We start from the raw sequence: 17,377 nt of genomic DNA, 5'->3' as shown, positions 1-17,377 counted from the left end.
TTTTCAATTTAAATAAAACCTGCAGAAACCAAATCAGCCAGCTGGTCAGCAGTGGGCAGCGATATATGGGTTAAGCACTTCCATGCTCAGTAGAGCTGGAGAAAAGATTAATTAGAACATTTTATCTGGCATCTCATTAAAAGCACCTTAAACTATTTCCAGGTTCTAAGTTCAGATATTTTTTTAGTCATTGTTTTTTAGAACTTTGATAAACTCTGATAATTAAGATAGTAGGGCTGCAATCCAAACCAAATCAAAAAATGAAATCAAATTTCAAAACTGTTTTCAGGATTTAGAAACTTAAATTGGATCGCTATTGAAATGTACTTTTAGCTGTTAACTGAATTAAATGAGTGTCTAGCCATGCATATATTCAAATTAATTAATTAAATTGTTGTTAATTACAGCTGGAAGGAGAATAGTATACGCTTTTTTAAAACATAGTTTTGGTTTTATATATATATATGTATATATATACGGTTGCATTTCCGAATTCTCCCGAGTGGTGCCCAACTTTACATGAGTAAATAAAGTGAATGTGATTAGTTGTTTATCAACCAATCACACAACACATGTTGTGGCGGAAGGTTTGCAAGCTTTTTGATTGTGGCCGGTTTGTCGGAAGCATCTTGCTAACCAGTTAGCAACTTAGTGCTAGTAGGTTTCCAATGGGAAATTCCATTGGGACCAAGTAGCACTAAATTGGTGACTTAGAAACGACGCTGTCAAGGAACGCTATGGACAGCGGAAACATGTAAGAGGAGGAGAGTTTAGTGTTGGAGGTCATAATGAGTCTCCTCCATCATACATTTTTTATTTAAAGGAGGAAAGCGGGGACGAAGATGTTGTGGAAGAGGACGCCAGGGCGGCAGAAGCTTGATTTGGTGTAGAAGGCTTACAGCCGTACATGTTAGAGCCCTTGCCTCGCAACGCTGCCAGTTCTGTTAGCTCTACGCCTGCTGAAGACACTGACGTCCATCCCCGTGAACACTGGGACAGTTCTCAACCTATTAGCTGCGACATATGAATCAAGATGCTATGACCGAAAAAATTTGATTGACAGACGATCATTGTTATATGATTGGCCGAATTTAGGTGTTCAGGCTGACGTATAACTAACTGGTCTGCATAAAATAACGGGGAAAAAACATATTTTAAGGCAGGATTTTTTATTTTTTTAAAGATGTTCTAAATTTTGGGACAATATAGTCTGATAAAGAGTACATTAATTTACATGTTTAACCCCGAATTATTTGACATTCAAATATAACTTCCCTACGACTTTAATATAAGAATCGAGTCTGAATTGAAAAATCTTTGTAGCAGAGCCTTACTTACAAAGGGAGCTCACACACGCTAGGTTGTTTATGTGTGATCACTTTATTTCACGGTGACACCTTATCCTGAAAGCTAAGAATGTGTTGATTGTAGAAAGTTCAAGAAGGATGTCTATTTTTCACACAATACTTTCATTTAGAGCTCTACTACGCTTATTAAATTATTTTTCTGTTTGGAAACCAACCCATTAATGAAGGAATATTCAAAATCATATTTCATATAAAAAAAACATAAACAACACTAATTATGATGCAGAAAACTATGAAATGCACTGAAAGGGAAGAATAGAGCAGATGTGCATCAAATGGCTGTTAATCACCTGGGCTATCACATTATATGTACATCAGCATTTCAGTGCTGAAGCATGTTCCGGATTGAGAGAAGCCTGGAAGAGCTATTTAACCCACAGGAATGGAGCATAATGAGGACCAAATGGCAAGGCTTAAGCATAACGAGCAGCAGCCACTTTATAGCAACACTGACATTATAACAAACAGCATTAGATGATGGGGGGGAAACAAAAGCTTTCACAGATGTTGCTAAGACGCACACGCTTTTCAAACACTGTCAAAGTCACAAGACTGCACAGCCAGGAAAAAAACTGTGTGCAGTTGAGTTTTCATATTTCTCAGTGAAAACAAGCCTCTCTGCATAAAACCCCTTAACTGAGATGGGTGGGAACATGTTCCTGAGCCGACACTCAGGTTTAAGGGAGGTTCTTTGGGAGCTAATTTGTAGGTGTGAGCGTTGAACTGGGTCTATTGTGCTGCGGGCTGCAGTGTTAACGCCAACATAGAGCTGCTTCTGTTGGAGGAGCTGGGAAAGAAAGATCTGCTTTATGCTGCAAAAACAACTTCCTCTGGGAGTGAGGGAACTTGTGAGCACGTGACTGCAGCCGACGCTGGCTTTGGAGTCAGGAGGAGGATTCAGATAGGATTAAACATTTTACATTTCAGGCTTTTTAATTCTTTTCCTGCCCTTCTACACAACAATTAATGATTCGCTCTCTTTCCACAAGGGCACATGATGCATGCTGAGCTGATGCGTTAATGAGATCCATGCCACGGCCTTTTACAGTTATAAAAAACTGTCTTTTTTTACATTTATAGAACTGTAACTTGCTAAAGAAAAGATGCATTCTCCTTGGAGAGAAGCAAATGTGTTAATCCCCTCTTTCAGAATTTAGCTTCTTTGGCCTTTTGTTTGAAATCAAAGCCTGCAGAGCCTCAAACCCCATTTCATCCATCACTCACTGTCGGCTGTGTCCTAACCCTCAGCATCCCGGCGAACACTGGCAGGCAGCTGATAAACACTGCCAACACTTCGTTGTTCACTGCTGTTAACAAAGGGGGATGTAGATCCAAATACGGTGAGGACGTTTGGAGTGCTCAACGCTGCAGAAAGATGCAACGCCGAGAGATACATGCATCTCAACAACAACCAAAGGCTTCACACCGACGTTCAGCAGCAGCAGCCGCGTGACAGCGGGAACCGCCGCTTGCTCTTTCCCCAGCAGCGGAGCAGAGTTGCTGGCGTCAAAAAAAAAAGATGCTTGGTTGATGTCTGGGGCCCTCAGCCTCAGGGTGCTGGTAAATAAAGCTGAGCTCTGACTGAGGGAGAAACAGCCCCCGTTATACATAGGAAATATTCCCTATAGGCGACGCTGCAGAGGCAAACAGAAATACATTCCTGCTGTTCGACATGAGTGAACCTGGTGTTTGGAGCGCAGCCAGCAGAGCATACAGACGCTGCTGCCAAATCAAACTGGATTTTCGCTTATTTGAAAGTGTACAGCGCTTTGCAGAGGTTTTCATTATTTCACATCTTGTCACAACAACTCACTTGATGTATACAATACTTCAGCATAAAGCTGTTCATAACTGAAGTGGAAGGAATACGAAAGGGTTTTTATTTTTGCAAAATGAGTTTTTAGAAGTGTGCAATATTGAGCCAATTTTAAGCAATATAAAAAACCATCCATTCTCTGGCCTCAGGAATCATGTAATTAGTTAATACGGTGAAAAAAAGTCTGAATTAGTATAATTTTTTTTTTATTTTTTAATGGTGGCCTCACAGGTTTTTTTAAAGACCATGAGTGCAGACAGGATGTTTGGTCAGCAGACGTGGGGAAAAAGGAGCTCTGGTTAAATAAAAAGAAAATCAGGACCTTATTTCTCTACATACTAAAAACTATGAAAAACGAGTATAAAGCATCACCCTTAACCACCTCATCAACATGGTGGTGGCAGCATTATGATATGGGGATGTTTTATGTCAAATCTCATTGTCCTTTCTGTACATGGTTATATTCTAGAGAAGAAGTTCCTAAACATTTTTACCCCTGACCCCAAATTAAAAATGCAGTAGATTGGTGACGCCCTAAAAATAAATTTTTATGACTTCATGATTTATTTTTTTTATACAAATAAAAGATATTATCTATATTTTTAAATACAACTAATTTATGAATGATATTTAATTATTTTTTTCAATTAAGTTCATTTAAATAGTGCAAATTCACAACACTCATCATCTTAAGGCACTTTACAGTTTACCAGATCATCCAGTCAGATTAATTCAAAGTTTTCTATCTAAGGAAAACCAGTCAGAATTAAAACATATATTTAAAATTTATTTAAATGGTGCATCTATTGATCTATTGATATTTTGGCCTCGGGGATCAGAATCAATGTGAAAACCACATCACAACAAAGTCTGTCATTTAAAATCCTACTAAAAACTGCAGTTTGTGTTAAGATATTGGAAGAAAAAAATGACAAAAAATTTAAATAATATCAAACCTTATGGAAGATTTTTTAACAGTCTGGTTAAAGTAATAAGGCAGCTTAATAAAGCAGTATTTGTCTCATATGTGGACCTGCTGAATAGAAATGTCCTGCAGGCTATAATCCATGTTACAGACCTTTCTAAAGATGGTGTCATACTCTGGCTCTGCACTCAGGAGGCTTTCAATGTCACTGCCAGAATCTCTGTGAGTGGACGACGGGCAGCTGGTGGAACTGCTGGTTCTGCTGGGCAAACTGGGAAAGGCTGGAGATGTTGAGGATTCTGAAACACACAAGGACAAAGGATCAACATTTTTTGGTCAGTTGAGAAGAAAATGTTGGAACTAAGTCAGGGAATCAACCATCAGCAGTCAGACATTCAGTTCTGTAAATGTCAAAAACTTGAGGCAAAACTGAAGTCAGAGAGAAAAAAATAAAATAAACTAAAATGCTCAGAGCAACAGAACATCCAAACAGTTTTTAAACTACCAGTCTAGTTTTCATGAACCTTTTAGGTCAGAGACCATTTTAGTTCATAAAAAAGTCACAATGTAGAAACAGTCATGCTTACAGTCGCTACCCGCTCTCACACTTCTACATTTAGATAAACTCATCACTTTAAATAGCTTAAACTCAATGGTAAAGTAAATTATTTTAATTTGAACCATTGCATATATTAGCTGCGACATATGAATCAAGATGCTATGACTGAAAAAATTTGATTGACAGGTGACCATTGATATATGATTGGACGAATTTAGGTGTTAAAGGTGATGTATAACTAACTGGCCTGCATAGGATAAAGGGGGGGGGTAACGCAAATTTTAAAGGTACACTATGCAACCGGTGTTGATTTTCCAGCGAGGCTCCACCCAGAGGGCGAAAGTAAAAGTGCACTGTCGTAAATATGCTCAGCTGTTCTTCTGGTTTCTCCGTCAAGCCAGGCGCGGTTGTTTTGAGCTTAGCAGACAGGCGAAGGCAACGAATCACCATGTCTACTGCGGTAGAGAGCCCTTTTCCTCTTTCTTGCCTCCTCCAACATGGGCTTTCGCTGTTTTCGCACCACTGCGCTAACAACGAGCATGCCTTTCACTGGGGCGTGTAGCAGTTCTCGCCGTAAAGCAAGACCGACTCTCGCGATGAACAAGACTTCTGAGCCTGTTGTTGCGGGCCGAGGGCTCCTGCAATTGCAAGTACGGTATTTCCCCTACAGACCACCAGGGCGGCCGAGAAAACCTTTGTTCGACCTGAAAGGACTGATTAAATCATCCAAAACGTTATGGAACACATTAACTGAAAAATGTTGCATAGTATGCCTTTAAGAAAGGATTATTTTATTTTTTTTTATAGAAACTTTCTTACTTTTGGGACTATATTATCTGATAAAGAGTACATTTATATACATGTTTTATGCCAGAATGATTTGACATTTAAATATGACTTCCCTATGACTTTAAAAGATGCACATTTAAAACCATTCCTCCCACTTAAAACGCTGTGCTTAACATTTACACTCAGTTCCTCTCATTAGGCCACAGTGGCCCTAAACCAACATGGCGTTTAAACAAGTTTACACCCATCGTTCCCTCCTAACCCTCTGCTGTACCACAAATAAGCATCTTTAAAGTCAGCACAAAATTCACAGCTCCAGGAGGTAACGAGGTCCTGGATGCAAGGGCGGGTTTCCAGGGTCGCTGTGCTTGTAGGGACATGTACTGATAATATTCCAGAATAGAAGAGGAAGCTTGATATACCAGCGGGCTTTCTTTAGCCAGCTGCCAGGAACAACTGGATGAGATCATCCACCCAGTTTGGAGTTTTGCGTTATTCCAGATGTCTGTTTGGACCCCGAGTTGTAGAAGTTATTCTTGTCCCTCAGGAACATATTACATTCACTGCACTCATAAGAGCAAGAGGAAATGGCTGAAAATGACATGTCTGTGTGTGAATCCTTTGACATAACTGAATCTGTTTATTCTCAATGGATAACTAAAACAAGCAGCCAGGTTTTTTTGTAGTTCAGTCAAACTCATTTTAGGTCCAGTGAGACAACTTCTTCTTCTACTACTTATATTAATCAAGCTTAACAAAAACTAACATCCACATGAACATCATTGTGGTAAGGATAAAAAAAAAAAAAAGTGAAAATCAACTAAACAGGAGCAGCTTGTAAGGAATTAGACCAAGAATGGAAGTCGAAGTTTCAAGAATCTACAAAAAAGTTGATTTTCGTTCATAGTGTTTAAAACAATCTAGTGCCTCTTGTGATGTCATCAACCCAATAAAATACCCAAAAATACACTCAAAGAATACCATACTGCAGCTTCAGGGAACCGCCATTATTACAATCAATACCTGAAGTAGCTAAAGTCAATGGAAAAAGCCAGAAATCTGCTCTGAAATCACTGAAAGTCGGTCCTGATCTCCGGAGGCGGGTCAAAACGGAAGGTAATGAGATTATAAGTCTTCTAACCTCAGAATTATGTCTCCTTTATTTTAATCTCTACATATTGTATAAAAGAATAGAAATGTCCCAAACTGTTGAATGTGGAATTTTTTGTATAGGCAAAAATAAAGACGTTCAAGTAAACAAAGAACTTATAGGGAGCCTTTTGGCAAATTTTTTTTATTTCATGTAATTTTTTATTGTTTTTTTTTTAGGTTTTTAAGGCACCAGTGGAAAGGGGTAGGATAGAGGGGAAGAGACGGGTGGCAAAGGACCACAGGTCGGATTCTAACCCGGGTCGGCCGCATTGAGAACTAAGGCCTACATAGGTGGGTGCAACCGAAGCGCGCTTATTTAGAGACATTCTTAAATGATCTTCTTGAGTCAATGTGTGCAAATGCAAGGTTCAGAGCTGATAAAACAGCCAGTTGTTCTGCTTTCTTTTATAGGAAGCTAGATAAAAGAAAACAAAAACTTCCTGCATTAAGAAGGCGTTCTATATTCCTGAGGAACGCCTAATTTGACAGACTGAATGATGGACATGTAGCGCCTCCACACACTGAAACATGCAGGCCTGACCAGAGGAAGGTAAAGTTAAGAGAAAAGAACAACATCAACCTACAGAATATAATAAAGCTACTCAAACATTTATCAAACACATTTCTATTTTACCATTATGACGTTGATAAAATCCTTTAAAGTGAAATATTAAAAGAAGTATTGCCTGATAAATAAAGAATGCTGTCTAAAACACAGATTAAATCCTGAGCAGTTAAGCTTACAGCCAGACCGGCAACCAGGTTTATTCAGCTTACAGAATTCTTTAAAAAGTGAGAAACCAACTCTGACCTCTGAGTCCACATTCAGAAAGACATCTCAACCAAGCTGCTGTTTTAAAAACCTTTTTTGGCCTTTTACCCGATAAAAGCTGGTGGGGAGGCAGGAGGATGCGGCGTGTTTGTTGCAGACTCCACCCCCTCACACCTGTTCACCAAAACTAGCAGAGGACTGTGAGCCCTGACAGCCGTCTTCCTCCCGCAGTTATAAACAGAGACCGCCACAACATACCAACACACACACGTATATACACAACCAGAAGGACACAGAACAGGTGGAGCACGCTTAGATGAGTCTGTGGGTGGTTGAGGTTGCTGCTGAATGTGAAGCTGCTCATAGACCTGCATTGAATCAACCTTATGCACAAAGTACCAATAAATAGGCACTGAATCCATTTTGAGAGTCAAAAGTTTATTCAACTATTGTCACCCAATTCAGGTAGGTAATAAAAAGTTCTACTGGATTCACTTTGTATGAGTCTTTTTCCTGCTTCACAAAGGTAGGCAGCAGCTTGACAAAGCCATGATGGCAATTATTTTACATCCAAGTAGTTTGCAGTTCTTCGTATATACACACACCAATTTCAAACGGATGGTATTGATATCGGCCAATACTGCACATCCAGGTATCGGGGCCAAAAAATGGCATCGGCGCAACACTAATTAGAAATATAATGATAAATATTTCAACAATAAAGGTATTACTAATACCAATAAGAATACTTTTAGGCATTAGAGGTTCCTGATTAAAGCAAATGGATGGTGTTGTCCAATCTTTGTGTAAATACTGTTAAAATGTTGATTCTCATCAAGTTTTTCATTTTGTGAGAATTTAATACCAGTTTATGCAAATCTTTATCCGATCAGATATCAAATATCTTTCTTTTACTTTAAGAACTATAGACTGCCAGACCAACAAGGTAAAACTGTAATAAATTTGATTTAATTAAACGGTCTAATCAGCTCTTAAAGATACCAGCAAATGTGAGTGGACTGTATTTTTAAAACAGGAGGACTCCAAAGAGCTTCAAACTACCTTTAGTTCATGCACACACTGATGGTGGGAAGCTACACTGGGGCAGAATGACAGAAGCGAGGCCGCTGGGCGCTCTGACCCAGCTGCATTGTGGGTGGAGTGTATCGTCCATGGACGTCACCACTGAGACATTGTAAGCGGTGCCACATTTCTATGATGAAACCCTGCGTCCTCACCACTGTCACCCTTTATAGAACATTTAGTGAAATACTCTGAAAATCAAACTTTCAAGCCAATAGTGTTATCGGAATCCAGGACAAGATGTTATTACCTTTGCAACATTCATAAAATATGGATATTTTGACGGCAAAAATTAATGCCGCTGTGAAAATGTAATAAGAAACGCCAAATTTCCTGAATATGTTAAGAAAAATAACAAGAGTGCTTTTATAAGAAATTTATGAAAAACACTCAGAGTGAAATAAATTTTTTTTGTCTGTCCAACATAACCTTAGGGGCATTAATGCTGATACTGGCACTTACATTTTTAGCATATAAACCTACATATAATTGTTAGCAAGGCTTATATATTTTTTATTATACTTTTTCACTTTTGTAAGGGGTATGCAAGGGATCAAAACCGGTAACTTGCTCAATAAAGGGTTAAATGTTGTTTTGGGTCAGAAAACAACTACAGTGCATTTAACTGTCTTAAAAAAACACCCTAAATAAAATCCCACTTTGCAGATTTCCTCTTACAGCCCTATTTTATTTTTATTTTTTTCCTTTTTGTATTAATGTTTTTAGTTCCATCCTGCTGAATGAGTATGCTGTATGAGGCAGCTGTGTGGGCTTTAATCAGTCAGATTATTTGAATAGATGAAGGTGAGAATCCATTGGATGTTTCTGGAGGAGACTTTGAACAGAATCAGATCCTAATCAGCCCACAGTGTCCCTGCTGCTGCAGAAACTGCTCTATTTTACACACATTCAGGCAGCTGCTGTGAGCCATACAGAGCAACAGTTACTAATAACATCAGCTGGATGGGGGAGAAAAAAACTGTAGGAACAGTAGGACAATTACAACTGCTGCTAAAATAATTATGTTGAGAATTACTGTGAAAATGATTTAACATTTATCCTTTCTTATTTTCAGTTTTGAGGCATTCTTATTCCGGTAGTTTGACTGAGGTTAGCATGTAGCTGCTTCACCGACACGCTGCTCACTGTAAGGTAAGCTGTTGTTAGAAAAAAGGGCGGCATTATCATAAGGGATTTGTGAAAAATAAAATAATCTGAACTAAATCTCTTTACATGTCTGTGACAGTTATGATACCCTTCTTTTACTTGAAAGACTTTCACCTGTTGCAATGCACAGTAACAGGTGGGGGAGGGGTAGACATCTCTCTCTATGCTCCTTCCAAATAAAAGAAAAATCCCCAAAATACTTGGTTCTCTGCAGTCCTTTCTATAGGGTACCGATACATGGATTGTAGGATAAGTTTGATGAAATACTTCTAAAGTTTTAAAACCATCACTTTTAAAGCCTTGATTTACCTTAAAGGTGACAATCAGCAATGCATGTTTAACCCCAATAAAAAAAGAAACAAAGATGGGATTTATGAATGCAACATGAAATGTGAGAATAATGGCACATAAACAACCGAACAGAATGTAAAGCCTTGCTATGATTCATGCAAAACAGTGTGTTTTCAGTCTTCACTGTATCTTTTCCCCCCTCTGATACTCAGCCAGAGCCAATATCTCTGTGCCTGCATAAATATCACTGCTTTAAGCTGAGCAGAACAAGACACGGCCTCACCCGCTCAGGAAGGAATATCATGGAACATCCCAATCAGCAGCAGCATGACTCAACATAGACCAGCGAACCGCAACACAACCGGGCATTCTCACAACCTCTGCAGCAGCTAGTAATAAAGTGTCAGGGGACTCTGCTCCAGGTCCTTCCTAAGCCACAAAAACAACGTCTGATACACAAACGACAAAACTTTGGTGGCTTGTTCCTCTTTCTTTATTTTCTACTTTTTGGGTTGGCAGTCTTGAGCCGGTGAAATTCAGACAGCTTTTTGTTGCATTTGTTGAATGAAAGAGTTTGAGAAAATCCAACTTTGTCCAACATTTTTATTACTATTCTAAACTACAGCATTTTATCAGATATACAGATAAGCCAGTAGGATGTTTAATAATTTATTTCAGAATCAGTTTATTTCTGAAATTAGACATGCATCTATGAAAAGATGCAATGCACACCTGAAAAACGGTTTAGAAATAAGTAATAATGTCCTAACTTGAGTGTATTTACCCTTATTTTGAGTAGGTAAAAGAGATAGTTTGCCAATAGAATGAGTATTTTTACTTTTAAAATAAGATAATTAGATAATATGCACTTAAAAGACGAAAGATGCAATTGTGTTTTCTTATTTTAAGTGTAAATTGTCTTGTTCCACTGGCAAAATGTCTCTTTTACCTCCTCAATTCAAGAACAAAATAATGTACTTATTTTAAGGGAAAAAATTACTTATCTAGATTTCGATTTTTCCAGTGCAGGAGTACTCATTTGAAAAAAAAAATAAAGATTTATTTTTCTATAAATGATCCGACTTCAAATCAAGTCTTTGATTGTTTCCAGGTGGATCTGCAGCTAAGTGGAGGAAATTAAGTTGTGCTCGACAGCAAAGAGAAAATGTGTTAACTGATTTCTGGGAATATGTTTATTCTGGGCTATACTGGATAATTGATTTGATCTTCATCAGTTTTTAGATTAAAGGACCCGAATTTCATCAGGCAGCACAAAGTTGTGTAATTACAGTAGACTAAATATTACAGAAAGCATGCACTGGAAAAAATGGAAATCTAGTCATTTTTTTCTTAAAAGAAGTGCATTTTTTCTTGAATTGAGGAGGAAAGTAAGAAACTTTGCCAATGGAACAAGACAATTTATATTTCAAATAAGAAGAAAAAAACAATTTATTTATCTTTTTTCAAGTGTATATTATCTAATTACCTTATTTTAAGAGTAAAAATCCTCATTCCATTGGCAAATCATCTTATTTACCTACTGAAATTGATCATTTTGACTTATTTCTAGATCGTTTTTGCAGTGTGAGCAGGGAAATATCAAAACTGTGCATTGTCCTTCATATTTCACTTAAGAAAATGTAATCAAACGCAAAAAAAAAAAATAATAAAATGAAAACGTAAATACTTCTTCAAACGGTGTTAGGGAATCGCTTTGCTAGCTGTGACTGCTCAGGGATTCCCAGGAGGATCGATGCAGCTGATGTATGAATATGAACTTGCTGACTTTGAGAGAACATTAAATACAGAAGAATCTAAATCAGCTTGTAGGAGGATTTAAGGAGTTAGCGTCGCAGAGCTCTGGGTGGGTAACAAGGTGAGAGTTTCCTGAATAAAAACACATCTTTCAGGATATCAATATAGATTTATGTCAAAAAGTAGAAACTGTCTTTTATTATAGGAGTCTAAGATTCAGAGGTATCTGTCTGAAGGTGATCTCCACGTCTTTGCCCACATTTACACTGGAAAATCGATCTAGAAATAAGTCAAACATTTCTTAAATTAATTGTATTATCCTTATTTTGAGTAGATAAATTAGATAGTTTGCAAATGGAATGAGAATTTTTAACTCTTAAAATAAGATAATTTGATAATATGCACTTGAAATAAGACAATGCAATTCTGTCTTCTTATTTAAAATGTTAATTGTCTTGACCCATTGGCAAAACGTCTTTTGCCTCCGTAATCCAAGAACAAATGCACTTATTAAAAGAAAAAATGAGTTATCTAGATTTCGATTTTTTTCCAGTGTAGACAGGGACCAAGATGAGGCACTACTTCAGGGAATAATGAGATACGCCCCCCTTGAATCCCATGAAGAAATTCAGCAGCCCACCATCATTCAAACAGCCGAGCTTCCTCTGGCCAGCAATGCATCAAAAAAGGAGGCGGTGATATTCACTGAGCTGTGAGAAGGGAAGTTACCAAACGTCATCATTATGCTGATAATCTATGGGAAAAAGTCTCTGCAGAGCATTTTTTTTAAAACAATAACAGCAGATGAAATAATCTGGTTTATTAAATATGCTTTATGATTGAATAAAAAAATAAATTAAAAAAACGTGAGTCAAATAAAAAACTTTCAGCTGTTGTGCAACTTCGAGGAGTCCAGCACCACTTTGGAGTAGAGAAAACAAGCGCTACAACTATGGCAACGGACAAGCCTTTTGACCACGCTGGGATTGAGCTGTGACATCACACTCTTGCAGTGTATGCAAATCGGTCACGTCTTTTGGTGTACGGTTTAGATCTGTTGCGAAGAATCCGTTGGATGGCGAGGCAGCCCAATTGAGCCGTGGAACTCGAATCTATGCACCACAATTCAAAGAGCAGATGGACTATCTGCTGTGGTAGGATTGTACTAAGCAATCTGCACGGATACTTGTTGAACTCAGAAACAGGATTAAGTAGTGCACTCGATTAGACAGACTCGATCACCAATAAAATGGAACAAAGCCTAGGGGTAAACAAAGACATTGGGGATTTAAAGGTGCCTTTCTGTTTATCTTTTGTATGCCCATATCTGTTATTACATTTTATGTTGACAAGTTTTCTACTAAAGTACAGCTCATATTTGCAACCCTCTACCTGTTGTGTTTTTATTGTGGCTGTTCGAGTTAATCAAGTTGGGCTCTGTTCGGACCTAATTTAATAATACACTTGATAAATCAGAGGTGGGTTACAATAGCAACACATAAGGATGACTAAAATGACTCCTAAACCCACTTTTAACCCTTTATTGGGCAAGTTACCGCCATTGATCACTGCATACCCCTTACAAATGGAGTCCGTCCGTCCTTCAGTGAGATCTAGAAGCACAAGATCTATATCCAGCTATTCAGCAAAGATCCTGCTACATGGCTGTACATCTTATTTTGGCATTTGACCAATAAGATGAGCCCTTCAATGATATATTACCTACTGGAAATTAAGTAGAAAAAAGGTTAAGAAAAAAAGGTGGAAAGCCAATTGAAAAGTTGAAAAGTAAAGTTAAAAAGCTAATAAGACTAGTTAACAATTATATTTAGGTTTATAAACTAAAAAATGTAAGTCCCAGTATCAGCATTAATGCCTCTAATATTATGTTGGACCAAAAAAAATTGTGTTTCTTTCTCTCATGAAATTTTTATAGAAGCACTTTTGTATTTTTCGTAATATATTCGGGCAAGTTGGTGTTCCTTATGACATCATCATTAATTTTTGCCATCAAAAGATTTTTGAATGTTACAAAGGTAATAAGGTCTTGGATTCCAATAACGCTATTGGCTTGAAGTATTTCACTGAGTGCCTTATAAAGGGTTAAGAGGTCTGAAAATGGATGGAGGGAGTTAAACATCCTACTGTGTATTTCTGCACAGTACTGCACTGGACAGCCTGGTTCATTAATTATATATAAGCAGCAGAAGAATAAACTAAAGAGACTAAATGTTTGGAGATGTTACTGGTGTGGGAAACTACTCTAAAGGTTAAGTATGTGTCTTTTATTGTGTATTTAATCTAGAGATAGAAGGATACATTCCACAGCTCATATTTTTGGCTGATTTTAGTGTTTTATTTAATTTTATTAGGCAATAAGTGCATCTGTTGGCCCATTTATCAGTGATTTTTGCAGCCGTTCCATGAGATCAGGTAAAGCGCCGCCATCGTCGCCCCCTCCATTTGTTATCCATTGTTAGTGTTTGTTTCACTTGTTAATTAATGGTCATTTCTGTTTAAATTGCCACTTGTGAAACATTTTCTTATCCTGTTGTCAAATTTATCATGTGAATGAAGGTGAAGCGAAAGTAATAAAAAAGAAGAAAAACAAAAGCACACTTTGCGGTTGCTTAGACTGATGTCAACATAATTAGTAACGGCCTAAAAACAACCTGCATCAACTGATCTGAGTTATTCCTTTTTATTTTTTAAGTCTGATGCTTAAAAAGCCTTTTAAGATGTAATTTATTAGTCCTTCCAGCCGCCAGAACCACTATGGTCGACTGTTCATCTACTTTAACTGGCCAGCGTCCGAATAATTAATGAAATTTGTGGTTCCATAACTCACAGACGGAACTCCTCCTATAATCACTGCTGCACCCAAATCTTTACCAGTTCTTGATAAATGAGGCTCAGTGTAAATTTGTTTCAGTGTAAGAAAAAAAACATCTAAAACATCTACCTTAATCTTGATTCTGGACACTCTGCAAATTACTTTCAAGAGTCAATTACATCGACCCTGACACTGATAGATGATAGTTTAGTGATTTTTCACTACAAAACTTTAATTTAAGGAAAGTAAAACTTTATCTTTGCCTCTAACTAAGCATCTTTAAAAATCCTACGTTGCAATGTTGAGGATATTCATCATTGGGAAGCAATGAAAAAAAAAAGCTTTAAAATAGAAAGAAAAATGAAGCCACAAGCTTCTCCTTATTAACCACCATCAACAATAACCAATCATAACAAAGATCTCCCTTTTCAGCTAAAGATGCAAAACATAAAAAACAAATGAGTGGAGACTTGAGGGCACTAGAAAGGAAATGCACCACACTTTGTCTAATAATCTGTGTTCTCCAGATGAAGCATATTTTATGAACTCCACTAAATAGACAATCGATTTTATGCATCGTGCTGCTTTAATCCTTAATATACTGACAGAAAACAGCAGCTCAGTACCGGGGCGGCATCATGCACAAACGGATGAAAGAAAATGGTTAAGTGCAACTTTACTGTAGCAGAAGTATTAACAGTATTGCATTAGTTATAGCCAAAAAATATTATTGCTACTATAACTAAGGCTGACCTAACCACAATTTAACAGTGTAATACATACCTGTCAAATTGTACTGCAAAACAATAATAAGAAAAGAAGGGGCTGATATCTTTTATTTGGTAATAAAATCTGCTATCATGGGCAGATTAAGGATCAGATTCATGTGGCGGTGGCCTTCCTGTCATTGCATCCCTATTTAAAAAATTGCAAACAGAGAGAGATTAGTATAAGAAAGGAGTTTAGTTCACCTGCTGCTGTAGAGGAAAGCAACCCTTTCACCTACTCCTGTTTTTATCTTTTTCTCACTTCATCTCTGTCTTTTTCCGTCCGTCTGACCTCATGTCATCATTTTACTCTGCTATTAAACTGACTCACATCTTACACCTCAAAAATGTTCTGAAAATGAGTAAAAATTATTAAAATAAGTGTATTAAGCCTTAATTTGGGTAAGAAAATAAAATGATCTGCCAATAAAATTACCATTTTTACCCTCAAAATAAGATAATGGGATATTATGCATTTGGAATAAGAGATTGCAGTTGTTTTTTCTTATTTTAAATGTAAATCGTCTTATTCCATTGGTAAAGTGTCTCACTTACCTGCTCAATTTGGAAAAAATTCACTTATTTTATGAAAAAAAGACTCTTAGATTTTTTTTTTTTTTTTCAGTTTATTAATTCATAAATAAATGCCAATTTGTTTACAGTGTCTCTTCTCATACAGAGTAGGTAAACTTTTTGTTTGTTTTTCACATTTTACAAATGTGTATATTCTGCTGTGGCCATTCATGTTACAATTTTGTAACTCACAAGTTTCTTTTTAATTAGGCTTTTGATTTGTTTTATTTTTGTAGACAGAATATATTTCAGTTAATTTTGCACCAAGATTTTACACCAAGAAATTGTTTAGATTGCTTTGGCAAGTTTTAGATCCTCTCGTTAATTTAGGAGATAATTTTTTGGTCAAACGTCTGATGTGAGAACGGAGGTGGTAAAAAAAAGATCACTTTTGATCATTTTTTAGAGTCTCTCACAGCCGATTAACAAAAATCGGTGTCCTTTTTCAGCCGCAGCTCTGAGGTTCTTTACAGCAGAACTTCATCAGAACCAAGTAAAAACGCATCTGTTTTTCTGACTTCAGTTTAGATGCATGCGGTGTAGATTGCAATGTCTTTATCGTTGCAACCAAGCTAAACTAAAATGCAGAAGAAGTGTGCAGAGCATCAGCCCCAAACCATTTTTCACAAGTTGTGACAACTGTTACAGACTGCAGCCATTCTGTGAGATTGGCTGCAGATGCTTGTTGTCATCATGATGACATTGCCATAGTCCCACTGCTCATCGTAATGTACAGATTTTTTTGTACTTTATATATTTTTGCAGGTAAGAAGGTCTGCAGCTATGCACGGCGAGGTTGCTCTCACTAGCGTCATATTTGACTTTAAAATACTTTGAAAACAGCTTCATGGTTAAGTCTTATCCTGTGGGTGAAAAAAATCAAATCAATCAAATCTGCTATAACAGGTTTCTTTTCTTATCCTTTGCATGATGTTTTTCAAAATAAAAGTTGTGTAAAACTAAAAGTCAAATGACCTCAAACATATAAAGCTTTACTTCTCTAAGGGTGAAGGTTGGCATTGATTCTCCACGCAATATTCCAACGATGAATATTTTAAACTGGGCCACTGACTGATTTGCTGCCACATCTCGAATGCGGCTTAATTTATCCAAAGGACATCATTCCAAAAGAACAGTTTGTTCAGACATTACTCTGCTGATCGAAAGGCACAGTGTTGAAGTAGAGCAGGGCTTTTTGCATTTCAAACATTCCAAACTTGTTCAGTCTTGGGCAGCAAATGTTAGACGAACATCCTAAATAAACAGACTGTAAACTAGCTTTACCAAGGAAAGGCTGGAAAAGTCTAGATAAGGTGCTGGACTGGTTGTTTTCTCTAGATGCAAGTTGATGCACACTGCATGTCAGCTGGCTGAAAAACTTTGAAAGGTTTATATTAATTGCTTCCAAGAAACACAACTTTGGCCGTTTTTGGGAAGTTTTTCATTCAAAACAGACACAGTATGATATTAATTGTCATAATCATCATGGCACACGGTTTTAGCAGCAGGAGGACTTTCTCAGTTTGCC

The 17,377-nt window shown here is 37.3% G+C and overlaps 1 protein-coding gene across 8 annotated transcripts in view; it reads right to left on the bottom strand.

Moving 5' to 3' along the window:
• The window catches only part of LOC119788510 (A-kinase anchor protein 13), a 197,905-nt gene that overhangs the window by 68,387 nt on the left and 112,141 nt on the right, over window positions 1-17,377 (bottom strand). For all 8 annotated transcript variants that reach the window (XM_038292879.1, XM_038292881.1, XM_038292874.1 and 5 more), the window contains exon 11: window positions 4,262-4,407. In XM_038292879.1, the coding sequence (XP_038148807.1) occupies window positions 4,262-4,407 (146 nt within the window). The remainder of the gene's footprint in view (window positions 1-4,261; window positions 4,408-17,377) is intronic.

The sequence above is a fragment of the Cyprinodon tularosa genome, unplaced genomic scaffold (genome assembly GCF_016077235.1).
Source record: "Cyprinodon tularosa strain WSP-4 unplaced genomic scaffold, ASM1607723v1 ctg319, whole genome shotgun sequence".
Taxonomy (NCBI): Eukaryota; Metazoa; Chordata; class Actinopteri; order Cyprinodontiformes; family Cyprinodontidae; genus Cyprinodon; species Cyprinodon tularosa.
Note: the sequence above shows the minus strand (reverse complement) of the source record. Positions and strands in the feature narration are given on the sequence as shown.